We start from the raw sequence: 27,284 nt of genomic DNA, 5'->3' as shown, positions 1-27,284 counted from the left end.
CACAAAAAGTTGGGGCGGGACAATTTAGTGTTAATAATGAGGTAAAACAATTAAATAATGATGTGATGTGAAACAGGTGATGTCAACAGGTGACTGTAATCATGATTTGGTACAAAATCAGTACCCAGGAAAGGCAGAGTCTTTGAGGAGTAAAGATGGGCCGAGGAGCTCCAGTTTGTCAACAAATGCTTGAGAAAATTATTGAAATGTTTAAAACACTGTTCCTCAAAGAAAGACAGGAAGGGATTTTGATATTTCACCCTTTATGGTGCAGAATATCATTAAAACGATTCAAGGAATCTGGAGGAATTTCAGTGTGTAAAGGGCTCAAGTCTAATCAGAACCCCCATGATCTCCAATCCCTCAGACAACATCAAGAACTGTCATTCATCTACAGCTGATAGAACCACATGGGCTCGGGATTACTCTGGAAAACCTTTATCAAACTACAATACGGCGTTACATCCACAAACACCAATTAAAACTTTAGTGTACAAAAAGGAAGCCTTATGTTAACTGTGTCCAGAAACGCCACTGACTTCTCTGGGCTCAGAGGAGTCTTGGATGGCCCATCACACAGTGGGAACGTGTATTATTTCCACTGCCTTCAAGACGACATATTTTCCAGGGAGATTTCAACAAGACAATGCAAAACCACATTCTGCACACATTATAAAGGCGTGGCTGTGGAAGAAGAGTGTGTGTCCCCTCTGTCCCCAATAGAGACTGTGTGGAAAATTTAGAAAATGAAAAATATGGCAGTGACAACCCCATACTGTTGCACACCTTAAGACCTGTTAACAGGAAGAATGGAACAAAATAACACCTGAAACACTTCATCACTTGGTATCTTCAGTCCTTAAACATCTTTTAAGTGTTGGAAGAAGGGGTGGCACGGTGGTGTAGTGGTTAGCGCTGTTGACTCACAGCAAGAAGGTTCCACATTTGAACCTCATGGCTGATGGGGGCCTTTCTGTGTGGAATTTGTATGTTCTCCCTGTGTCTGTGTGTGTTTCCACCACAGTTCAAAGACATGTAGATTCGGTAAAATATCCAGCCACTGGGGTTGCACAAGCCAGTGCATACTTAGTGCCGGTCCCAAGTCCGGATAGATTGGGGAGGGTTGCATCAGGAAAGGCATCCGGTGTAAAACCTACACCAAATCAAATAGGCGGAACAGATCTGTTGTGGCGACCGGTAACGGGAGCAGCCAAAAGAAGGAATGGAAACTTTATAAAGTGGTAAATGCTTTACCTTCCCAACTATTTTTGAAATATGTTGCAAGAATCAAAATTGAAATAGGTGTTTATTTAAAAAAAAATCATGAGGTAAAACATCAAATAGTGTGCTGTTGTATTCTTTAGAGCAGCGTTTCTGAACCTTTTTTCAGTCACGGCACCCTTCAGAAGTATGCAAATTCTCAAGGCACCCCCATATAAAATATACGCAGTCACGCTGACCATACACTGACCCCGGCAGTGACGTTGTGACATGGGAAAGGGGGCCATGAGACAAATTTTGATGATGCATGAGGCAGCGATGATCTACATTAGTGTAACTATTGTTTTTTGGAATTTTAATTCATTTTATTTATTTCAATGTTAGAATATATAATTTTTTGACGGCACCCCTAACAAAGCCAGACGGCACCCCGGTTGAGAAAGGCCGGTTTAGAGTGTAATACAGGTCAAAGATTATTTACAAATCACTATTTTCAGTTTTAATTTCAACATACTGTCCCAACTTTTCTGATTTGGAGTTGTATCATGATAATCATGAATTATATGGTATGATGTTGAGAATCAGTTGATTGGCTGGTTGATTACAGTCTATCAGTTGTTTGTTGAGTAATGCTAAATTTCCAATTACATGGAGAGGCATAAATCTCCCAAAAACAACATAGAATTAAATTAAATGTAATTTAGCTTCAGAATGTGAAAAAGCTTAAAAATAGTCCATCAAGAGAAAGAATTTGGACTGTACTGGGAAATGTCCAGAAAGATCAACTGCACCTTAAACTTATGCATGCAGAGTTAAACATGTGTCCATACTTTTATAAGAACTCCTTTAGTTCCACAAAGTATACTCCTCAGTAGGGAAGCAAAAATGTATGCATTAAATTCTACAGCTTTTCATGCTTTAATATTTTCATGAATACTGATGATATAATCATGCCTCAGGTGCTTTGGCACCATACATTCAGCACTGTCATGTTTGGCATGCTTTTGTGTAAATCAAACTAAATATAAGAATCAAAATGACTTTGCAAAGGTGTGTTATTCTTGTGAATAAACTGCAAAGTCACTTTCATCTCATGCTTGTGAGGAACTTTGTACAAGCTTCATCATATGTTCTTTACTTCCTTATGGCAAGACTACTGTCCATATGAATTCACTAACAAAAACCCTGGAGTGAAAAGACGTCTATAGTGTTTTGGTCTATAGGTTACACACCCTCTGATAAGAGGCACAGAAATCTCACAGCCAGCACAAGAGCACTAAAGCAGTTCACGTGCTTTAGTGTGTGTGTGTGTGTGTTTTTAATGTATAAATGAGTATTAAGACTTAATGTGTGTGTGTGTGTGTGTGTGTGTACACTAACTGGGTATGTATACTAGCAAGTTAACAGTTTTTATTTCATTATTCAATATCTCAAGATTCAATCAAACTATTGTCATTATAGCTGACGTAATGAAATGGATCTTGCTATTGAACTATTGGAAATGTCAGTATTTTATATGGCTTTTCAAACAAACAATCTATATGTTCCTATAATGTCTGCTATAATGTTCTTTGAATTTCAGTTATGTGTGATCTGAGTGGGCAAAGTCAGCGTAGAACATATGCAGGTAAATCAGGGAAAAGGTCATGCTGGAGATTGTGGCTCATCAGAAGGTGCAGAGCAGCAGACTGGACAGGTGGAGGAGAAGCGATCCTCTGGGGCAAAGGGGTGAAAGAAACCCAGACACAAACCTCTGGCTTATTAACTTACCCTTGTGAGGTGTGACCAGCAGGTCCAGAGTCTTCTGTGAGAGATTGGGCCAAATTGCCATCATCTCTTTTCTAAGCTCAGCATCCATTTGGTGCTTATCAACACCCCCTAAACACACAGTAATGGGGACAAACCACCATTCATATACACACACCCATAATACACTCAAACCGATGTGAGTATCCACATGTCTATTGACAACAAAATGCAAAGTACAGTTCTGACCTTATGTATATGCATAAAAACAAATTCAAATATGAACACAAAAGCACTGGCCCTGTGAGCTCTCAAACGGTGACAATCAGGGCAGTATGATCATAAATTTGTCTGTAATGCTGCTGCTCACATTTTGTAGTGTCTTGCAAAAGTAATCAATCCCCCTTGGTGTTTGTCTTGTTTTGTTGGTCCAAACAATTCACTTCATAAGTCACATAATTAGTTGATTAAGCTCCACCTGTGTGCAATCAAAGTGTCACATGATCTCTCACATGATGTCTGTATAAAATCAACCTGTTCTGGAAGGACCCTGACTCTGCAACACTGCTAAGCAAGCAACATATGTAAAAACCAAGGAGCCTCCAAACAGGTCACAGACAGTTGTGGAGAAGTATAGATCAGGGTTGGGTTATAAAAAATATCCCAAACTTTGAATATCCCAGGGAGCTCCATTAAATCCGTTATAGCAAAATGGAAAGAATATGGCACCATTACAAACCTGACAAGAGAAGGCTGTCTACCAAAACTCACAGATCGGGCAAGGAGGGCATTAATCAGAGATACAACAAAGACGTCAAAGATAACACTGAAGGAGCTGCAAAGATCCACAGCAGAGATGGGAGTATCTGTCCATAGGACTACTTTAAGCCATATACTCCACAGAGCGGGGCTTTATGGAAGAGTGGCCAGGAAAAAAAAAAGCCATTGCTTAAGAAAACACATTTTGAGTTTGCCCAACAGCATGTGGCAGACTCCCCAAACACACGGAAATAGATTCTCTGATCAGATGAGACTACAATCAATCTTTTTGGCCATCATGGGAAATGCCATGTGTGTCGCAAACCCAACGCCCTGAGAACACCATCCCTACAGTGAAGCATGGTGGCGGCAGCATCATGCTGTGCGGATGTTTTTTCATCTGCAGGGACAGGAAAGCTGGATAGGCCTGAAGGAAAGATGGATGGCACTAAATACAGGGCAATTCTGGAGGAAAACCTGTTTGAGTCGGCCAGAGGTTTGAGACTGTGGTGAAGGTTCACGGTCCAGCAGGACAACGACCCTTAACATACTGCTAAAGCTACACTGGAGTGGTTTAAAGGGAAACATTTAAATGTCTTGGAATGGCCAAGTCAAAGCCCAGACCTCGATTCAATTGAGAATCTGTGGCATAGCTTGAAGATTGCTGCACACCAACGCAACCCATCTAACTTGAAGGAGTTGGAGTAGTTTTGCCTTGAGGAATGGGCAAAAATCCCAGTGGCTAGATGTGCTAAGCTAATAGAGACATACCCTAAGAGACTTGCAGCTTTAATTGCAGCAAAAAGGTGGCTCTATAAAGTATTGACTTTGGGGGTTAATACCTATACACACTCTAGATTTCTGTTTTTTTCATCTTAATTATTGTTTATGTCACAATAAAACAACAATTTTCACCTTTAAATTGGTAGGCATATTGTGTAAATGAAATGGTGCTAACCCCCCCAAATCCATTTTAATTCCAGCTTGTAATGCAACAAAACAGGACAAACACCAAGGGGGATGAATACTTTTGCAAAACACTGTATAATGATCTGATCAAAAGCTTTACAGATTCCTGATTTGTCACATGCAGTAGGCTGACTCTGTTATGTGTGAAAGTTCAGTTGAGGCAATAAAGCAGCCTTGACTTGTTCTGTTCAATCAGCAAGTGTGAACTGACACACCAGCCTAAAACTTCGGTCTGGAAAGCTTCAACGACAAGAAGACAGAAGGACCAAAGGGAAAAAGAGATGCCAAACCTTCCCCACCCTTGGCGATCTTGATGTCCAGAGCAGTGCGAATTAAGGCCATGAGGGTGGAGTTGAAGTGCACTGTGTTGTCATCTGCAACTGGCAAATCCATTCGCAGCAGTCTCTGCAGAGAGCCAATCAGAAGAGGTTATTATTTGGGAATGTGAGAGCATTCTTACCCTCCAGGAGGAGTCTAACACTCCGTGTGTGTGTGTGTGTGTGTGTGTGTGTGTGTGTGTGTGTGTGTGTGTGTGTGTGTGTGTGAAGTGAGAAATGTTGAACGGAAACTAGAAGGCAGTTGGTATGGGATTGAGGTAGGATAAGCTCAATGGCTTTCTGTGCTTTCTTCAACTTGTCCCAATCAGAATGTGCTCTGACCATGACTTAAAGCAATACTTTTCTGGGGTTTACATATCATTTAAGTGTGTTTGATATATAAGAAGTAAAAAAGTTCTTTCAGACCAGTGTCTGTGAGAGTACCAATGAAGCCATTCCACATTTTTTTTTATATTTATTACACTCCAGTAACTGTAAGCTGCTCATGGTTAGTAATTATTTTTAATTATTAATTATAAGGACCTGCTTTTGGGTTGCATGATGCTTTTAATGCAGAAGAGGTTGAAACAGATGATATACTTAGTCTCAAAAATATTCACACTACAGCATGGCCTTCCACCCTCACAGACTTGGTGATTGCACAGTCAGTCAAAGAGCTTTCCCTTAATGAGCTTCACCAGCTCAAGTCAGAGCCATGGATGAATGAACAGATTAAAACAGAACAATCACCTGCTGCTTTAATGTTCAGTCCATTTGGCTCTTGTCTGGAAAATTTTTGCTCTTGGAAACATACGTATTTCTGATTGTTTGTGCAATGAGTGTGACAACACCAGAGGATAACCTTCGGCATGCAACACAAACCAGCACCCCAATAAACACACACACACACACACACCTCAGCATGCAACGTCACATGCATCCACATGCATAACAGCAGGCAGCAGTGCAGCCCAATACAGAAAGCAGTGTTGTTCAGTTGATTCTAGCTCCTTGTTTCATCTTAGAAGTGGTTGTCATTATTGAGGATTTAACGAATAAAATAACTTGATCCAGATTCTCTGCTCTCTCAGTGCAAACAATGGGTGCAGGCTGTTGGGTTAGAGATCAGAGCAGCATTCTCCCAGAAAAAAAAAAATAACAAAACAAATGAAAAAGGCATTCTGAGTCATTTTGTGAGGAAGAGGATATGTTAACATTGAGAATCCAGCTTTCTTTAGTTTAACAGGGACAGAATTGACTGCCTGAGCAATAAAACTGGGAAATGTGTGCAGGGAAGAAAGCACTGAGGAGGAAAGTAGAGAAGTAATGGTAACGACTTGAGAAACAGAAGGATGAGGGGTAGCAGTGGCTCGTGACCTAAGATTTTGGTGTGGCAGGCCAACATAAATAACAGCTATCACACTTGACTTTTGATAAGCTGTCTAAGCTATCTAGTGAATTTTAAGAGTAAATCCATAACAGCCATCCATTATACAGTGTTCCCTTCATCTGTGTTCTAGGTAATATAATTAACCAGGTTTAACATGTTTCAGCAAAATGTCCAGTCCAACGACACCACAGAAACAGCCCAAACTAGCTGAAACTAGTCCAAAAAATTTGGCAATCAGGGAAGGGTGATGGTTTTTTTTGTTTGTTTTCCTCAGTGGGAAATAAGTATTTCACATGTATTTCTGATGCATGAATATTTTCCACTCCAGAATCTTTCCCTCTCCCAATATAGCATTATATTTTACAGTGGAATGGTTCTGTGCATCATAGACACTCTGTCTGCACTTTAACACTTTATTACATTTAATTAAGATTATTTGATATAAAACAAGATACTGGTGGCAGTAGAATAATTTAAATTAGTCCTTGTTATGAACTGTCCTGTCTAATTCTCCTCCTCCACTGAAAATGTTCAAAGTGGCAGGAAAACTTGCCCCTCTTGATGTCTATTAGCAGTTATTAGTTCTCATTTTCAACCACTCGGTGCAATAACTCTGCGGTGGCTAAATGGGCCAAGTGTGCGCGCTGCTCTGCACAATGTGTAAAAATGGCAGCAAATCAGCAGAAAATCTGTCAAATAATATCTTTTAAACCAGTGATGACACAAAATGTATTTCAAACACGTACCAGTATTTCAGTGGAATTTAAAATGTATGGTGTTGTGAATCAGGACTTTCTGAAGATGAATAATTGCTGAATAATAACTGATACATGAACGAGCCACCACTGATGAGGTGGAAAACCTCATTAAAACAGGCATGGATTAGTCAGCGTGAAACAAGAGGGGAAAAAAATGAGTGAGAGACAATCAGCTGAGGATCTATTACCACTAACTGACTACAGTCCTATTGTTTAAAGAGGCAACATAATTATTCTTAAAACCATTGAGGGAAGTGATTAGGAGGCACTGCAGGATTTTGGAGAACTTAAATAATTAATTGTTTAAAAGGTTCAGTTTGCTCCTTTGAGTCTGAATCTCAGTTTTGATAAATGAAGGTGTCAAGAGATTTACTATCCTGATTTGGTTTGTGCTAATAATTCATAATGATGTAAATATTATTTATGAACATGTGTTATGTACACAATGCCTGTTTCTAGTGAAGCTGTCTTCTAAATATATTTTATAATTTCTGTTCATTACACCAGACTGACTACTGCTTCAATCATCCCAATTTTCTTTACTCAGAAATCAATTGCCAGGTCATCCCCACCACATGCTATTACAATTAAACAGTTAAATGCTTCCACTATTTTATGTGTTCGTAGTACATGTAAATATAAATATAATGTATATATAAACTCTAAGTAGTTCATTAAGCCAATTATTATGCTTAAGGTTAATATTCTCTTATTTATATCAGAGAGAGGGGTAAACATTATGAGTGGTTGATAAACTATATTTATTACAAAAATACCATTACAAATACATATTATTTGTAAAGCAATGCCATATGGGCTTGACAACACACCTCTCTCTCCCCCAAAATTTGTCACTGTTGTGCTCCAAAAAATGCCAGAGAGATAGGAAGTTGTATTTATTTGAAGAGCTTTTCATAAACTCCAGATCATATAAAGGCATGTTTGCCTGGTTCAGTAAAATTTCTTAGACAATTAACTATGAATGAAAGTTGAGAAACATTTTTAAAAACCGCCATTTCAGTGATGTCATTGTTGAAGATAACCCTTCAGTATATGCATCAACACTAAAACTTGATTTTCGATGTGCTATAGAAAAACAATTCCTATATTACCCTACTCACATCTTTCCACTAGACTTGTCACCTCATATCTCTAACTGCCGTCTGACTCACTCAGATTTTATTCTGGCAGATTTTCCACTATTATAACTCGGGGATTATCTGACTATACTGTATCAAAAGGAGCATAAAAAGTGGAAAATGTTTAGACTAAGATAAATACAGGCATAAAAATAAGGAAAACTTAAAAAAGAAAGAAAGAAAGAAAGAAAGAAAGAAAGAAAGAAAGAAAGAAAGAAAGAATGCATGCATGGTGTAAACATCATACAAAAGAAGGAAATTAATTTAAGAGCATTTATCAGCTTTAGGAGAATATGACGGAGAAGAGCCAAAATAGAAGAAAAAAAGAGATGAAAGTAGCATTCCAAACTCCATAATTTAACAATTCCACTGTAACTGTGATGGAAAGATATCATGGAAGAGTAACTAAGATTCTCCTCCATTATGTAACTGAAAACATGCAGGACTCAATCTACAGTGAGTCACTGATGTTCTTCCAGAAAATAGAGAGATGGAGGGAAAAAATATGATTGTATGATTATCAATCTCATTATTTCAATCTCATTATAAATGTTAAGCTTTAGAACCACTTGCTGCTTATATTACTGTTACTTTTCTCTTCCCATAAGCTAATATCGCTGCTGTTTTATTACAGACTGATTTTCTAACTACAACTGGATCCAATTACATTATGGAGAATTAGTTTGGATGCTTACTAAAATAAAGGGTTAAATGAAAAGTGTGAGTAGTGTGTTCAGAGGATTGGGAGAGAGAGAGAGAGAGAGAGAGAGAGAGAGAGAGAGAGAGAGAGAGAGAGATGGAGGGCAGAGGGGGATGGCAGTGTCCCAGGAGGCTGGCCATGCATAGGGCGAGACAGAATGCCAAGAGGAGGGGCCAGAAACACAGTACAACTGCATTGACAGAGGAAATAAAGTGGAAAATGTTGACTTATAAGATTTCTGTTGGACTTTTGCCATGGAACACTGTCCTTACTCCATAATAATCAGGAACAAAATCAAAACAAAATTCCTCTTATCTGTGGGATTTATTTTGGACAGAGTATAAGACTGTTCAACAGAAGGTTAATATTGCTGTCACTATGACTTACCTCCTCTGTCCTGTAAAGTGAGTGTGTGTGTGTGTGTGTGTGTGTGTGTGTGTGTGTGTGTGTGTGTGTGTGTGTGTGTGTGTGTGTGTGTGTGTGAGGGAGGGAGTCAGAGAGAGAGAGAGAGAGAGAGAGGGAGAGAGAGAGAGCTGGTGCACACAAAGATTTTGAGAAAGTGCCATCCACAGGACTGAGGGATTCGGAGGACTGAAGTCCTTAAGACCTTTCCACCACTGCTGCACTCGCACACACCTGTGTCTGAACATGTATGGGTTGCTTGTAGTGCGTGTCGTGCACATGTCTGAAAATAATTTTTTTTAATTTCCAAAGATTTTTGAAAAACCTTTTTGTTTCCATTTAGAGTTCATTATTTAATTTTACATTAAAGCACTGGCATTTGCTTTAATGTACTGACCCAGAACATAAAATAATCTCCAGTAGTCACATTGTTTAACCAAAAGCATGAGATGTTTTTGACCACATGAGCATGTGCATGTTTCTGAGTGTGTCTAAAAGTGTGTGTGTGTGTGTGTGTGTGTGTGTGTGTGTGTGTGTGTGTGTGTGTGTGTGTGTGCGTGCATGTGTGCATCCATGTGTGTTCTTATGCGGTGCAAAAGCGCTGAGAAGGTCCTTCCATTCCCGCTTCCCTGTGGATTGGCCTAGCTAACACTTAATGCCCCCACCACCACAAACCACCCCAAGCCAAATAATCACAACAGCATTTGCCTCACATCAGAGAACAAAGGAGGGCAAAAAAGAGGGGGAGACAAAGAAAAAGTAAACACCAACAGGTACAACACACAGCTTGTGGCCACTCGGAGTCAGTTCCCTCTACCTTGTATGCAACCCGTGCAGGGCACTTCTTCCCCAGGCCTAACGGTGGTGACATTTGCCTGAGCATGTCATACATATCCCTGTAACTGATCCTGCCACTGGGATGACCAAAAAACCAAAAAAAAAAAAACCCACCAGCATGACCACACCAGGTGCATGGGGGAAAAGGGAGAAAATTCAAATGAAAGAGAAGAAGGAGGTGGGGAGGAGAACAGAACAAAAAAAGAAGGTTACTAGTTTAGACTGGTGAAGGGGAGAGGTTCCGTAGTCTCTCATACTGATGCCTGGTTTATTTGCTGTGACAAGAGGAAAGAAGACAAGAAAAAAGGAAAGAGGAGGAGGAAAGAGGGTGGGCTGGCTATCTCACCCTTCTGAGTTCTATGTATAGGTTCATAGAACAGGCATAAAGTCCCGCTGCAGACATGATGGTAATATGGCACTTTTATGTCAATGCAGTTTCTGCCCCCCCTCCCAGAACAATGCACGCTACCATGTCAGCTAAGCCTAGCAAGCGAAAAACAAAGGTGGCTTTTAAATTTTCTTTAGGCGTTTCCTCTCTTTTGCTCGTTTTCATTCAAAGTGGGACATTTCATGCGTCTGAGAGTGTCTGCATTGTCCTGCACATTCTCTTTTTCATATCAGAATGCAAGTCGAAATGGTGGAATGTTTTCAAAAAGAGAAACAAAAAGAAAAAAAATTAAGATAAGCAAGAGTCATTCCATTCTGGATGCTAGCAGGTGCTATTAGTTTTTTTTTTAGTGGAAATCAAACCTTGCAGGCCACCCTATGAGGGCATTTCTTTCCTAAGCCCAGTGGGGGGTCGATAACTCGTAATAAACTGTACATATCCTTATAATGAATGCGCCCGCTGCAAGAAGAATACAGGGAGGTTAGAGTAAAAACACAGAACAGAGACAGATACACGAAGAAGAAACAGATTAGACACAGAAAGAGAACAGGATTACATTCACAAACACATCAACTGTCTTACTTGCCATCAGCTATTGAAGCTGCTAGTGCATTTCATGAAAAAAATACTGAGGAAAATGTATTCATTCTCTTCTGTTTTTTTTTTCCTTTTTGAAAATGTTTGCTCTATTTCCCACAGCCTGTCTCCCTGTCCACCACAGCAGGGGATCAGAATCACGCTGGGTCTTTGGGTATTAGTGAGTTGTCATATGGTCACTGGAATGCAGATACTCAGAAACTTAGTGTGTCCTTTAGTCAGAACTGGGACAGGTGTTTAGCACAGTAAGTTTGGATCTAAGTATCCTATATTCCATAGACAGAGGATGGGGACACATGGGGGGCAGCCACCAATTCACAGAACAGGATATGGAGAGAGAGGGGAATGGATTGATAGTCAGAATCCATCGTCCACTCTGTATGGTGGGACACCACTTCCTGAGCAACGGGGAAACAATGGGCTTGGAGCAGCTCCTCCTTCAGAGACCTGGCCTGCACATTTCATATTCCTCAGCAAACAGAAAGGTAACATCATCTGTGAGTGTGGAGGTGATGGTGTCAGTGTAGGTGAGGTATACTTTATTGATCCATGAAGAAAATTGTTTTGTTGCAGCAGTACAATAAACAGATTATAATGACACAGACAATGCACAGAAAACATACATTACAGTACCCATACAGCAGTAAATTTTCAATAAAAATAAAATAAATATGATAAAAATGAAATGCTATGTAGTGCAAGTGATCATAAGGTGACTGTCAAGTGAATGTGAGATGGTCCATAAAAAGAATAAATAAAAATAAAGACAATGCAGAAAGTGCTATGCTGCATGATTGGGTGCTCATGGGGGGGGGGGGGGGTGAGAGACATTGATCATGATTAACATGAAGTCCAGTTTAGCCCCAATGACATGTACAGTCTGTTTGTTTAGTCCGCTGGCATCTCCTACTCTGAAGCCACCCTCCCAGCATATTGCTGTGAAGAAGATGGTGCCCACCACAACCAACTGGTAGAACAGATGTAGCATCCTGTTGCATACATCGGAGGACCTGAGCTTCCTTTAAAAAAAAAGAAAGAAAAAGAAAGAAAGAGTCTGCTCTGTCCCTTCTTGTAGACTGCCTCAGTGTTTCATGTCCAGTCCAGTGTGTTGTCAAAGTGTATTAGGATTGGTTTGGTACCAAAATTTTGGGTTCAGTACAGTACCTGGCATTGTAGAATGGTAACGGTACTAGTTCAGTACCAATGCAATAAATAAATTAATTAATTAATAAAATAAAATTAATAAACATTAAAAGTTGCATTGTTTAAACAGTTCATTAAATGAGTTAAAATTTGACTTCCTGCTTCTGACTGTCTGTCTGTGACAGGTGCAGAAAGAAGGATTTATAATTCGGCCAATTTTACAAATGTCTGACTAAGTTTATTGAAATAGCCTCGCTATTCTTTTATTCATGAATTCACTAAGGATTACAAGGAGTAGGCTGCTAAGTAGGCTAAGGCTACATCCACACTCATAAGTTTTAGTTTTAATATGAAAACGATTTCCGTCCTGATGAGCGTTTTAGCTCCATATCAGAAATAATCTCTGTCCATACCAACATGCCTGAAAACACACAACACATGACCATTCACATACACTGGGCACACACATGCCAGTATAAACAGCTGATGCCATTTGTTTTGTTCTGGGAAACAGTCATGTGATAGGAGCGTGACAAATCAGGGAAGGATATGTTGTGACTGATGGGACCCAATCAGGAAGTGAATGTGGGGGTCTGCATCATCATTTCCAGACATCTCCATTTTCGCCCGTCTACACTAAAACACCACCCTGGAGTTTTCACACTAAATGAGGCCAGGAGTGTTTCCAAAAGTCTCTGTTTCAGGGACCTGAAAACTCTGGAGTAGTGTGGACACTGGACATAAATGTAGCAAAAGTGCTGCATTTTAAAACTAAAACGTATTAGTGAGGACAGAGCTGAGGACGACAAACAGCAGCCTTAGCATTGTCATCACAGCAGCTGGCTGCAGCTCACTCTGTGTAACGTCAGGTCTGCTAAACTTATATTGCAAGTGGCCAAGTCTGTTAGTTAGATTCAGGACAGGAAATATTGTAAATAAACTAATCATGGACAAAGTTCGGTATCGATCATTCAGACAATCCATCCATCCATCCATCCATCCATCCATTATCTGTAGCCACTTATCCTGTATAGGGTCACAGGCGGGCTGGATCCTATCCCAGCTGACTACGGGCGAAAGGCGGGGTTCACCCTGGACAAGTCGCCAGGTCATCACAGGGCTGACACATAGACACAGACAACCATTCACACTCACATTCACACCTACGCTCAATTTAGAGTCACCAGTTAACCTAACCTGCATGTCTTTGGACTGTGGGGGAAACCGGAGCACCCGGAGGAAACCCACGCGGACACGAGGAGAACATGCAAACTCCACACAGAAAGGCCCTCGCCGGCCACGGGGCTCGAACCCGGACCTTCTTGCTGGACTGCAAAAATGATATCTTAGCAAGTGAAAATATCTTGAAAATAGTTGAAATGATCTAGCATTTCCTATTAGAAGAATACAAGACACCAATTCTGAGATTATTAACCCTAGTTCTAGATTGCAACCAACTTATTCTAAGATGTCTTGTCAAGTAAAAATATCTGTCTTTGCAGCAAGATAATTTCACTAGTATTAAGTAGTTTTCTCCTCAAATTCAGTTTTCAATTTTTTGCAGTGTGTGAGGCGACAGTGCTAACCACTATACCACTGTGCCACCCCAGTCAGACAATATTTATTTATGTGATCACCATGCACATCAGAGATAATGAGATGAGATGAGACCATGCACATCTTCCATTCCTGGAATTCTTTGTACAAATTGGGATGGACATTTGTTTACTATTTCATCAGGTTAGATGTAGTACCTCCTTCCACCACACATGACTTGAGGTATCATTTCCAGAAAGGTGTAGAAGGGGACTCCACCTTTTCACTATTACTGTACATGCCCTAAAAGCAAAATATCACCATATCTCATTCTGAGAGCCTTTTTCTTCAAAAGTCTCAGCAATCTAATGTCATTCGTTCATTCAGCAGTCACAGAATCCACGGCGTCTTCCCAAACTTAGCTAGAAAACTCCAGGCAGTGTGGCAGAACACTGGTTCTTCACTGTTCATGTTACATTTACATCTCACCCATGAGCTGAGAGCTTAGTCTTAAAGGGTGGGTGAAAGAGCAAACTCTTAAAGGTGCATTTCAAAGCATAGTGGAAAAAAAACAGCGAAATGCAGTAACATTAACTACTGAAATTTGTGAAATGATAACAAATCGTTTCAAATGTCAACTTTACCAGTGATAATAAATTACCGGTAAGTGGAGGAACTTTTAGATATTCCCCAAGGTATTTGTAGGATTCCACTTCCACATGGTTCCCAAGGATAGAGACGGGGGTCAATGGGGTCTTAGATCTTCTTAAGTCCACCACGGTCTCTTTTGTCTCAGTTATGTTGAGCTGTAGGTTCTTCCTTCCACACCATGCAACGCAACTGTTAAACTTCTGTATTCTGACTCATGCCCTTCTCTCAGCCACCCCACTACAGCAGAGTCATTAGAAAACTTCTGTTTTCTGTATTTGAGGTGTACTTAAAACCTGAGGTGTATAATGTGAACAAGAAAGAAGATAGAACTGTTCTTTATGGTGTTCCTGTGTTGCTAACCAACTTATCCAACACAGTTCCTAAACTGCATAAACTGGGGTCTGGCTGTCAGGTAGTCAGTGATGCAGTAGCTGGTGGTGGTGTCCACCTGCACTGCCTAACGCTCTACACAAGCAAGGACGGTTGTATGAGGTAAAAGGCACTGGAAAAGTCAAAATTCATGACCCTCATAGTACTTTTTTGTACCTTTTCTTTTTTATAATGGCATCATCTACACCCACTTGCTGTTGATATGCAACTGAAGGGGATCCTTTGATGAGCCAACTTTAGCACTGAGATAGACAAGAACCAATCTCTCCAGGGTCTTCATCATGTGAGAAATTAAAACAAATACTCTGTACTCACTGAAAGATGTTAGGCACACTTTTAACTGGAATTAGACAAACATTAATAAGATAAACATTTTCCCGAGTATGAATGCTTCTCCCTTCCTCATTCTCAGGGTGAAGAGTCTTTTTAGACCCTCAGGCTAATGCTATCTGGCCCAGTGGCTTTGCTCGGACGGTGTCTTAATAGCTCCCTTTTCACCTGGTTCACAGTGACAGTCAGCCCAAGTGAACTTCTCTGGTGGGAATGATGTTTTCAAAACAGAAATTGATATAGTCTGTGACATAGTCATACTGTTAATGTCCTCCACATGTGAATGACAAAGTATATCCCATTATGTGGTCTCAAAACAGCCATGTGGAATCTCCACAGTTTCACAAGTCCATTTCCTAACTGGTCTTTTGAGTGCCAGATGTTACTGTACAGCTGGTGAGTAGCTGGCAGTGAACAGGACCAGCTAATGATCTGATCTTCAAAGTGAGGGAATAGCAGTAGAATTATATGTACAGTGTCTTGCAAAAGTATTCATCCCCCTTGGTGTTTGTCCTGCTTTGTCGCATTACAAGCTGGAACTAAAATGGATTTTTTTTTTTTGGGGGGGGGGCATTAGCACCATTTGATTTACACAACATGCCTACCACTTTAAAGGTGAAAATTGTTGTTTTATTGTGACACAAACAATAATTAAGATGAAAAAACAGAAATCTGGAGTGTGCATAGGTATTCACCCCCTTTCGTATGAAACCCCTAAATAAGAGCTGGTCCAACCAGTTCACTTCATAAGTCATATAATTAGTTTATTAAGATCCACCTTTGTGCAAAGTATCACATGATCTCTCACATAATGTCTGTATAAATCAACCTGTTCTAGAAGGACCCTGACTCTGCAACACTACTAAGCAAGCAACATGAGAACCAAGGAGCCTCCAAACTGGTCACAGACAAAGTTGTGGAGAAGTATAGCTCAGGGTTGGGTTATAAAAATAAAAATAAAAAATCCCAAACTTTGAATATCCCAGGGAGCACCATTGAATCAATTAGAGCAAAATGGAAAGAATATGGCACCACTACAAACCTGTCAAGAGAAGGCCCCGCTCACCAAAACTCACAGACTGGGCAAGAAGGGCATTAATCAGAGATGCAACAAAGACACCAAAGATAACACTGAGGGAGCTGCAAAGATCCACAGCAGAGATGGCAGTATCTGTCCATAGGACCACTTTAAGCCGTACACTCCACAGGGCGGGGCTTTATGGAAGAGTGGCCATAAAAAAAAGCCATTGCTTTAGAAAACACATTTGGAGTTTGCCCAACAGCATGTGGCAGACTCCCCAAACACATGGAAGAAGATTCTCTGGTCAAATGAGACTAAAATCAATGTTTTGGGCCATCATGGGAAATGCCATGTGTGTCACAAACCCAACACCCTGAGAACACCATTCCTACAGTGAAGCATGGTGGTGGCAGCATCATGCTGTGGGGATGTTTTTTCATCTGCAGGGACAGGAAAGCTGGTCAGGACTGAAGGAAAGATGGATGGCACTAAATACAGGGCAATTCTGGAGGAAAACCTGTTTGAGTCAGCCAGAGGTTTGAGACTGGGATGAAGGTTCACGGTCCAGCAGGATGATGATCCTTAACATACTGCTAAAGCTACACTGGAGTGGTTTAAAGGGAAACATTTAAATGTCTTGGAATGGCCAAGTCAAAGCCCAGACCTCAATCCAATTGAGAATCTGTTGCATAGCTTGAAGATTGCTGTACACCAACGCAACCCATCTAACTTGAGAGAGTTGGAGTAGTTTTGCCTTGAGGAATGGGCAAAAATCCCAGTGGCTAGATGTGCTAAGCTAATAGAGACATACCCTAAGAGACTTGCAGCTGTAATTGCAGCAAAAAGGTGGCTCTACAAAGTATTGACTTTGGGGTTGAATACCTATGCACACTCCAGATTTCTGTTTTTTCATCTTAATTATTGTTTGTGTCACAATAAAACAACAATTTTCACCTTTAAATTGGTAGGCATATTGTGTAAATCAAATGGTGCTACCCCCCCCCCCCCCCCAAAAAAAAAAAAAAAACATTTTAATTCCAGCTTGTAATGCGACAAAACAGGACAAACACCAAGGGGGATGAATACTTTTGCAAAACACTGTACTTCAAATGTTTGCTTACAGTAAATCCAATGCTTTGGTAAAACATTTAACAAACTGGTGAACTGTAGGCAGAGTGGAGAGAGTGTCATGGTTGAAGTCACCAGAGAGAGCCAGAAACTTATTAGGTTGTTGTCTTTGCAGTCTCACTGTTATGGCACAGCTGATGTCACCAGCTGCATCCAACAAAGCAGAAGGGGGAATGTAAACAACAATGGGAGATGGGAATTCTCTCATCAGACATTATGGGCACAAACCCACGGTCAACAATTCAATGTCCATGCTACAAATGTTCATGTTACATCATCTGTTATAAGCACAGCAAGGCCACAAACTTTCCCCTTCCCACTCCATATCATCTGAAAGTTATGCGATGGTAGCACTGGCATTGGGGACGTGCACCTGTAAGCAAGTCTTGGAAAGGCAAAATGATGCTACATTCCTTATAAACACTTTAGTATTTTAACAGTGCTCCAAATTCATCCATTTTATTATCCAGAGACCACATATTCTCCATGAGGATCGATGGGAGGAATGGTCTGAACTGCCATTTCATTAGTCTTTGTTTAGTCCTGCCCTACATCTGCTGCATCATCTCCTGAGCTCCTCTGGGACCTGAAGTCCATCTCCGGATAACAAAGCAGATTCGCATATCAGTTATCAGCTGATATCAATTGTACACAGTGCACTCAGCATCCATCTCTGATGATGGAGATCCATGGTTGTTTAATGGAGACGTTACAAATAAGAGTAAATACTAAAATAACACCACTGAGCCACACAAGAAATGAATAACTTAAAGACTAGACTCAAGACTAGTGACTATAAGACAGATGAGATGAAAAACTAAAAACACACGACACAGATCTGCTGCAACAGGCTGCCACTGGCACGGCACCCAGAGAGATGTTGTGGTAGGTGATGGTGTAGGTTTTGGTGACTGTGTAGATTGGTGTAGGTGTAGTTGGTGGTTTAGGTGTAAGTGTGATGAAAGCTTGAAAAAATTGAATATTTTCGGTACAGCATAAGTATTAAAAAAACCTGCGTGCACATATATAAATACTTTTGTTACTCATCACTGTGTATTTATTAGTATGGGTTACAGACTATTTAAATGCATCAGCGTCTAAGATGAATTTGTGTAAAAATTTCTCACCAGGCTGCAGGGTCGTATTCTGCCCAGATCCTCACATACTCATCCAGGTGATGAGGTCCCAGAATTGAGGAATCTCTTGTCAGGTACTCAAAATTATCCATTATAACAGCCACAAAGAGATTCAACATCTACAAACACACACAAACCAAACTGGGTCATTTCTTTGTACGCAGCACCTTACTCAAACCTAAGTCAGATCAATATGCATTACGTTGCGAGTTTGATCTGGCTTTATTGTCTGCCCCTTCTTTTCATATTACTGTTTTTTGGAACAGTAGATGGCATCTTTAGACTACAACCAGTACTGCAAATCAGCCTAATTTAACTTAGGACCACTCAGCTCAAGGACTAACTTTTTATATCTGAAGTGCTACATTATCTGTACACTTTATAGCTCCCATTTCTGTCTCTCCCCAGTTATATCCCCAAGAAAAAGTTGTTTGTTTTTATAGTAGGAATGAACAGCCTTCAGCCCTGACTCCAGACAGCTTAGCATTCAGCCAATAATATCCTACAGGACTAACAGAGCTCTCCTTTTACAGACTGTTAGACTCTGATTTCATAGGAACTTTCTAGAGATGTAAAACTTCTGTTCCAAGTGTGTTTCCACTGCTCCACAGCACACCATCTACAGCATATTTTCTGCACTCGTCGGGATCCTTCTGTCTATGAGATACGATGGTGTAGCGTCCAGATATGTTTTTATCTGCATCTTCACAAGTGGCTGTGCAGTCCAATCTGTGAATGACAGTCTCTGCTGCATTTGCTGCAGATGAACAGCGATGCCTGCTGAGGCTGTCATTTTCTCTCCTTCCTTCTGGCTCTCTTGTTCTCAAGGTTTTCATTCCTTGTCTCCCCTGCTCTCTGTATGCCCTTTCTGATGGCAAGGCACCAAGCTGCATGGTCATCTGCACATCATTCCCAGGTGGTGACGTTGATGCTGGACAGTTTCATGTTTTTCTTGCAGGCATCTTTGTACTGCAGGCGTGGTCATCCCGCCTGTTGTGAACCCTCTGCCAGCTCACCATGCATCAAATCTTTGGGAATGTGACCTGAGTCCATTCTCTTGATGTGGACGAGCCAACGAAGACACCACTCACTGAGAATGGTGAACATGCTGCTCATCTTGGCGTGTTTCAAGACCTCTGTGTTGGGCACCTTGTCCTGCTTTCAGATATGTAGAATACAATTGAGGCACCTCAGGTGGAAGCTGTTGAGTTTCCTCTTGTGGCTGGCATATGTGGTCCACGCCTCACTACTGTAGAGGAGTTTGCCTTGCACGCAGGCCTGGTGGACTCGCAGTTTGGTCTTTTCAGTGAGGCTGGGGTTTTTCCAGACTCTCTGGTTTAGCTTAGCCAAAACTGCTGCTGCCTTGGCGATCCTGTTGTTCACCTCTACATCAGTGGAGAGCGAACTGGAGACAGTGGACCCGAGGTACATGAAGCTCTCAACAACTTCCAGGCTGTGCCCACTGATGGTGATGTTTAGAGGAGTGAATGCACCTTGCACATGTTTGTCTTCTTCAGACTGATGGTCAATCCATTGTGGGAGAGGTGACTGACAAGCTGCTGCAGGCCATCTTCAGTGTGTGATGTCAAGGTTGCGTCATCAGCAAAGAGCATCTCACAGATGAGTACCTCTGTGACTTTGGACTTTGCACGAAGGCGAGCGATGTTGAAAAGCTTGCTGTCAGCCTGGGTGTGAATGTAGACACCCTCGCTGCAATCCTTGAAGGCAAACTGGAGGAGCATGGAGAAGATGATGCCAAAGAGCACTGGCGCAAGAACACAGCCTTGCTTTACTCCACTGATGACCAGGAAGGCCTCAGATGTTGCACCACTGAAGCAAACTGTGCTGTGCATGTTTTCATGGAAGGAAGTGACAACCGCGAGCAGTTGGGGAGGAGAACTGATCTTCTGCAGTAGTCTGAAAAGTCTGCTCCAGCTGACCAGGTCAAATGCCTTTGTCAAGTCAATGAAGGCGATGAAGAGTGGCATTTGCTGTTCTTGACACTTCTCCTGCAGCTGGAGTAGCAAGAAGATCATGTCCACAGTTGACCAGCCAGCTCAGAAGCCACACTGGGACTCTGGGTAGACACGGGAGGCTAGGGTCTGCAGACGCACCAGAGCAACACGGGCGAATGCCATCCTGACAATGCTAAGGAGGGAGATTCCCCTGTAGTTGTTGCAGTCACTCCAGCCTCCTTTGTTCTTGTGCAAAGTGATGATATTAGCATCACACATGTCCTGGGGGATGTGTCCCTGTTCCCAGCAGAGGCAGAGGAGTTCATGCAGGGGTTGGAGCAGTGCAGATTTCCCGCTCTTCAAGACTTCTGACAGAATGCCATCACTCCTAGGGGCCTTCCCACTCGCAAGACAGTTGATGCCTATACTGAGCTCTTCTATGGTAGGTGGTATATCTAGCTCCTCCATGACAGGCAAATCTGGGATGGCGTCTCGGACAGTGTCGGTGACAACATTCTGGGTTACGTACAGCTCAAGGTAATGCTCAACCCAGTGTTGCCACTGCTTCCCCTGGTCTGTGATAACTTCACCCATCTTCGACTTGAGTGGGGCGGTCTTGTTAGTAGATGGGCCTGTTGCCTTCTTGATGCCCTCATACATCCCTCTTGCATCCCCGGTGTCGGCAGCTGCCTGTATACTGCTGCAGAGGTTCAGCCAGTAGGTGTTGGCACAGTGGCAGGCAGTCTGCTGGGCTTTTTTCCTGGCAGTCTTGAGGGCTTTCAGTGTACTAGGGCTAGGCGCTGCCTTGTAAGCTAGGAGGGATCTCCTCTTGGTCTCAGTCATGGGCTCCATTTCTTCCCAGTGGGCCTCATTTGGGTCAGCGTTTTTATGCTCCTTTTTCCCATAGGCAGTGATGGCCGAGCTGTACATGGCATCTTGGAGGTGGGACCACTTGGCATTAATGGAGTCTTCGTCAGGCGTCTTATCATCGAGGGCCTCTTGCAGCTTAAATTTTTTGAAATTTGAAATTGAAATCTTTATTTCAAACATGTGTGAACAGTGAACAGTAAAATCAAAACAAAACCAAACAAACTAAATAACCATAATCATAGAATAAAGAAAAAAGAAAAGAAAAAGAATATATAAAAACGACTAATTTTACTACTAATTAACTAATAATAATAATTAAAATTAACTTAAACATGTTCGAAAAGGAGTAGGAAGAAGTAAAAACGTATTAACTCCTACCCCCACTCTCTATTGATGAACTGCTTACTGATGAACTGCTGCATCTTCTCTGGGTTTCTTACACAGCAAGTGTTGATGTGTGAATGACCCTTCTTCTTGGAGTGATGTATCTTCTTTGGTGCTACATACACCTTGCTGGCCACAAGGGAGTGATCCATTTCACAGTCCGCACTGTGATAGCTGTGGGTGAGGAGAACACTGGCGAGTTCCGCACACCTGGTGATGAATAAGTCTAGCAGGTGCCAGTGGCAAGAACACAGGTGTCTCCAAGACACCTGATGAATTTCCTTGCTCTTGAAGAAGGTGTTGGTCATGCATAGGTCATGAAAGCAGCACAGCTCCAGCAGTTGTTGGCCATTCTCATTGATCTTGCCCCTTCCATGAATACCACGGCAGGTGGGCCAAGCCTCACGGTCAGCTCCAGAGGTGGACAGTAACGAAATACATTTACTTGAGTACTGTACTTAAGTACACTTTTTGAGTATCTGTACTTTACTTGAGTATTTTTTTGGAAACTTATGACTTTAACTTCGCTACATTTGAAAGACAAATATCATACTTTTCACTCCACTACATTTCTATCAAGGTCCTCGTTACTCGTTATTATGAAGCAGCTTTGAAAGTTGATGTTTTTTTTCTTTTCTTTTCAAAAGAGTCTGCTAGCATGTCAGGAGCTTCACTGACTAGCTAGCTTAACGTTAAACCACCATGACGACACAGCATGCATTCATTTTGTGAATTCACATTTCTGTCTTTGGTAATGTTAATATTGTAGCTTTTGTGACCTTGCATAATTACTATAGCTACTATGCATTTTTTACCAGTAGCCAAAGAGAAAAACTAGCTAGCATCTTATTGATTTTTCTAACACTGCCAGAGCTGTATCAGAACACTTCCATGCTGCTTTGTGGGAGTGGGTAAGAGTGTTAAAATAAAAAAAATTGAAAATGACAATGAATCTTTTTTGTCAATTCAGTTGTTTCATTTTGTAATGTTCTACCAGGCATTTATTCTACAGGTTCTACAAGTTAGTCAGTAAATTCAGTAGGTTGCTTCAGAGACATAAGGTTTTGTAAGCATTGTGGCAATAATACAACAATGCATTGACAGAAAATGTACTTTTAATACTTATTTTTAAAAGCAGGTATTTCAGTACTTTAACTAAAGTAAAAATTTGACTGTACAACTTTCACTTGTATCAGAGTAACATTTGACCAGTGGGATCTATACTTTCACTTATGTAATGAACTTGGGTACTTTGTCCACCTCTGGTCAGCTCCCACTCTGGCATTGAAGTCTCCAAGCAAGTAGAGGCCTTCAGTTTTTGGGATCCTAGATATCACTTCTTCCAGGGCTTCACAGAACTGATCTTTATCCTCTGGGGTGGAGTAGAGAGTTGAGGCGTACACACTGATGATGTTGGCTAGGCCTGAGGATGTTGCCAGCCGGCATGCTAGGATCCTTTTACTACCAGATGATGGAGGCTCAATGCAAGCAAGAAGCGTGTTCTTCACAGAAAAGCCGACACTGTGTTGGCAGGGTTCATCCGAGGACTTCCCTTGACAAAAGAAGGTGTAACTTGCTTCTCTGATAGTTCTGCTGTCAGCCAGCCGAGTCTCCTGAAGGCAAGCAATGTCGACGTTAAGTCGTGAGAGTTCCTTGTCTATGACGGTGGTTTTGCAGTCATCATCAATTTTCTGCAGGTCAGCAGAGAGGCCAGGGCACATGGTCCTGACATTCCAGCTTGCAAAACGAAGATCTGGAGTCTTCTTCCCTCTTGAGTTGCCTGGTGCAGAATTTGTGGCCTACTTTTTGAGATGACTCTCTGGGCTCCACGCACCCAGTGGAGCAAGCAGGCCATGGTGGGACAGCACCTTACTGGCTGGGGGCTGCCCAGCTTAAGGCAGGTGGTAGCTGTCCAGTGGGACGTGATGATCCCTCCCACCATCAGAAGTGACCCCTGGTGCTCATTTCCTTTGCCAATCGGATGAGCTTAGAACCGGTAACTGCCACTTCCCGTGTTGTGTTGACATCTTGCAATGACACTGGAGTGTCCTCTCCAGTGGAGCTACAAGGCCTGGGCAGGGTAATGCAGAGGATCAGCTGTTGCCCATGCAGCAGGTCCCCCATCTCCATGCAGCTGCTGTGGTCCAAAGGAAAGGCAGAAGCCAAGCACTGCAGTTCAGCATCAGACCACCTTAGGGACTCCAGCTCCGCATTTAACCTTGGGGTTTACTCCCAAAGCCTTTCCCATAAATGGGTATGACTGCAAGGCAGCAGAGGTTTGAAATTAGAGTTTTCCTTCTCCTAGATGGGCTACCTTCCCAGGTTGATGAACCCCATCTGCCCAAAGCACCGGTTTAAGGTGCCAGTTACCCACTTCCACCCCTTCTCCTATCAGTAGTAGCAGTTCTGTCAGGCTTATATCTAAGCCACACATGCAGGCTAGGAGATGGACTTTATCAGAGGCTATTTGAGATGTACACCATGAGGATCTTTTTTATAAACAGTGGGAACTTATCCCCACTGCCACCCCTCGGCTATGACAACCTTGGAATTTTCTGCACTAATATGGTGAAAATAGAACTCAATCATGATTCACTAAAAAAAACTTTTTTTAGCATTCAGTAAGCCAACTGATACTCCATGAGGATTTTCAGCAAGACTGCAAAACAATAAAGGTGGTGAAAAAGGCTTGTGTATGGAAAAGGTGATACTACTTCCATGGTCTTGAAAGAGCCCTTTTTTATGATTCACAGTTCTGGACATAAAGGCCAGTTAACAACCTGCTGAGTTGTGATTCTTTACAAGTTTAGGGATGGAGCTTTGGTGAAAGATTCCAAAATGACACATGGACACAGTTGTTCAGTTCCAGGATCCAGGAATAGAGAAGCAGTGCCTGATCACCATCTTCTTGTTAAGAAATATGTTTAAATCGATCTGGGGTGGAGTAGAAGTGTGGTCCTAAACACCCTGTCTCTAAAATGCTAATTGCTAATCACACCTAGTCTGGCTAACACAACTTCAAAGCTCTGCGAGCATTGGTCTGGCAAAGATATTAAGCCCAACCGTTTCTCAAAGCGCGTGGTTGACCCGCCTCCCTGAAATGCCTCAGTTTGCTACTGGTCGAAGCCAGAAAAGGCTGTGACGAAGCTTCAACCAATCACATCACTCTTTCCTCTGACGTATGTGACGTGACGGAAACTGCTTGAGTAACAGGAAGAAGAAGGAGGAGAATAAATACCTCCAGGGCTGCTCTTTGCTCCATTTTCAATGAGAACTTCCCGTTGAATGCTTTCAATACAGCATCTACCGCTGTGTCAAAGGCTTGCCGCTGCTCCATGTTCATAATGTTTCTAGTGAATGAAGCGCTTCCGGCATAGATTCTGTAAACAATCTATGGATTCCGGTCGCAGTTCTACTACGTCACTGCCTTGAACACGCCTCTACCCAGGGCCGTTGGAGATGCTCAAAGTTGATTGGCTCCCGATTTTTCGGGAGCTTGGAAGAGCTGGAGATAGCTTGCCTTGCCAGACTAAGTTCGCAACAGGCCCTCGTGTTGCGTCACACTTAGGATGGGTGGGCCCAGGCTAAATCACACCCTATCTAACCCTCATCCCTTGCACTTCTATCTACCTGATATTCAAGCTTCACTACGAAAAGAAATTCTTGTACCTGTTAAAATTCTTTCATCTAGCAACAAACTGAGATGTGAAACAAAACAAGGCTTTACAGAAAGGTGAAGAAAGGGCATATTCTCACCAGGAAGGAACAGAGGAAGATGAAGGAGACAAAGTAAAGGTATGCAAACTCGCTTCCACACTCTGGCTCCATGTTCCCAAAGAGGAGATCACACTCCTTCTCTCCCAAACATGACAGCATGATATCATGCCACGCCTCTCCTGTTGCACTCCTACATATTCACACAGATCCAAACTTGGCTCCAGTACCATAAACAGATTGGTCACTGACATGAGCTGTCTGATAGAAGTGACTCACCTGAAAAGCAGAATAAGAGCCTGGAAAAAAGTCCTGAAGTTGTTATGCTGGTTGATGGAGCTGTCTCCGTCCTTCTCAATTGCAATGTTCCCAAACAGCTATGAGACATGCAAATTCATCTTAATATTTCTGTCATCACAGGTTGTTCAATATTCCCTACAGTCTGTTTTAAGACCAACTCTCACTTGTGTGAAAAGACACCTGTGTGTGGGACTGAAATAGAGAAGGCTTCTGCTCCCATCATACCTGCATGCCAATGATGGCATAGATGAAGAACAGCATAGCAATGAGTAGGCACACATATGGCAAGGCCTGCACACAAACACACACAGTTAGTATTCAGGTAACAATGTGATGGACGTCTTCCTGGAAGAATGCTTAGAGATGTTCAGTAATTGGAAGGTCTGGGCTCACTGCTTTCCACTGACTACTCAGAGAATCTCAACAAAATAGGTTTAAGAGCAGAGCATTGTCTCTTTCTGTTTGTGTATTTATGAGAAAGTGTTCACACTTTTTTACCTTAAAAGACTGAACAAAAGTCCAGAGTAGGATGCGAATAGTTTCACCCTGCCTGAGGAGCTTAATAAGACGGGCAGCCCTGAAGAGTCTCAGAAAACTCAGATTGATGAAGTTATTCTATAGAAAGAAGGATAAACAGACACAGAGAGAACAGGTAAGATGTCAGTTTCTTGGTAAATCTTAATTTCTGTATTAGTCGGCAAAATTAAAAGGTGGTGTGACAAAAACAAAGGAAGTTACAGAAACGTTAGAAAATGAGACTGAACGTGGCAGCACCGAGCAGACCTCGCATATCCGAGAGAAGGAGAGAAGCAGGAGAGGAAAGAAAGGGAGGGAGTGCAATTCAGACAGAAAGGATAGAACTCAAATATCTTCATCCACTTGGGAAAGATGATGCAAAACCCCTAAATTCAAGCTTCCATCAACCAAATGCACTGACCAGGAAGGTCGAGGATCAACACTGACAGCTAGACCATGGCATGCTAATCTCATACACAGCTAACAGCAACTCATACTGAGTTCCAGCAAGAGCAAAGGGCAAAGGTTTTGGGTTTAAGAATGGTGAGAACAAAAATCTAAAATTGCAGTGTAGAAACTCCAAATATTGGAAAACAGGATCCCAAAAGTGAGACTCCACAAACATTCATCAAAAACTAACAAAGTTTGTGAGCAAGGGTTCTTTGTTCCATCCTGATCTTGTGTGGAGATACTGTCTGTGTGGAGATATGTCCTGCGCATGCCTGCATGGGTTTCTTCGAGGGTTTTTTTTGTGTGTGTGTGTGTGTGTGCATGTATACAAATGCTTGGGCACCCCTCAGCAAATTATATATTTTAAGGAAAAAGAAGTAAAAACCTCAGCGGCAAACTATTATTTTTTCTCATCTCATTATCTGTAGCCGCTTTATCCTGTTCTACAGGGTCGCAGGCGAGCTGGATCCTATCCCAGCTGACTACGGGCGAAAGGCGGGGTTCACCCTGGACAAGTCGCCAGGTCATCACAGGCCT

The 27,284-nt window shown here is 41.9% G+C and overlaps 1 protein-coding gene across 1 annotated transcript in view; it reads right to left on the bottom strand.

The window, feature by feature from the left end:
• The window catches only part of LOC132898637 (voltage-dependent P/Q-type calcium channel subunit alpha-1A-like), a gene marked incomplete at its 5' end in the record, with an annotated part of 103,802 nt that overhangs the window by 41,505 nt on the left and 35,013 nt on the right, over positions 1-27,284 (bottom strand). Inside the window, 8 exons of the mRNA XM_060940359.1 lie at positions 2,992-3,099; positions 4,986-5,100; positions 10,989-11,085; positions 18,550-18,677; positions 25,524-25,674; positions 25,761-25,858; positions 26,007-26,072; positions 26,280-26,396. Of these exons, the coding sequence (XP_060796342.1) occupies positions 2,992-3,099; positions 4,986-5,100; positions 10,989-11,085; positions 18,550-18,677; positions 25,524-25,674; positions 25,761-25,858; positions 26,007-26,072; positions 26,280-26,396 (880 nt within the window). The remainder of the gene's footprint in view (positions 1-2,991; positions 3,100-4,985; positions 5,101-10,988; positions 11,086-18,549; positions 18,678-25,523; positions 25,675-25,760; positions 25,859-26,006; positions 26,073-26,279; positions 26,397-27,284) is intronic.

This window comes from Neoarius graeffei, chromosome 14, assembly GCF_027579695.1.
Source record: "Neoarius graeffei isolate fNeoGra1 chromosome 14, fNeoGra1.pri, whole genome shotgun sequence".
NCBI lineage: Eukaryota > Metazoa > Chordata > Actinopteri > Siluriformes > Ariidae > Neoarius > Neoarius graeffei.
Note: the sequence above shows the minus strand (reverse complement) of the source record. Positions and strands in the feature narration are given on the sequence as shown.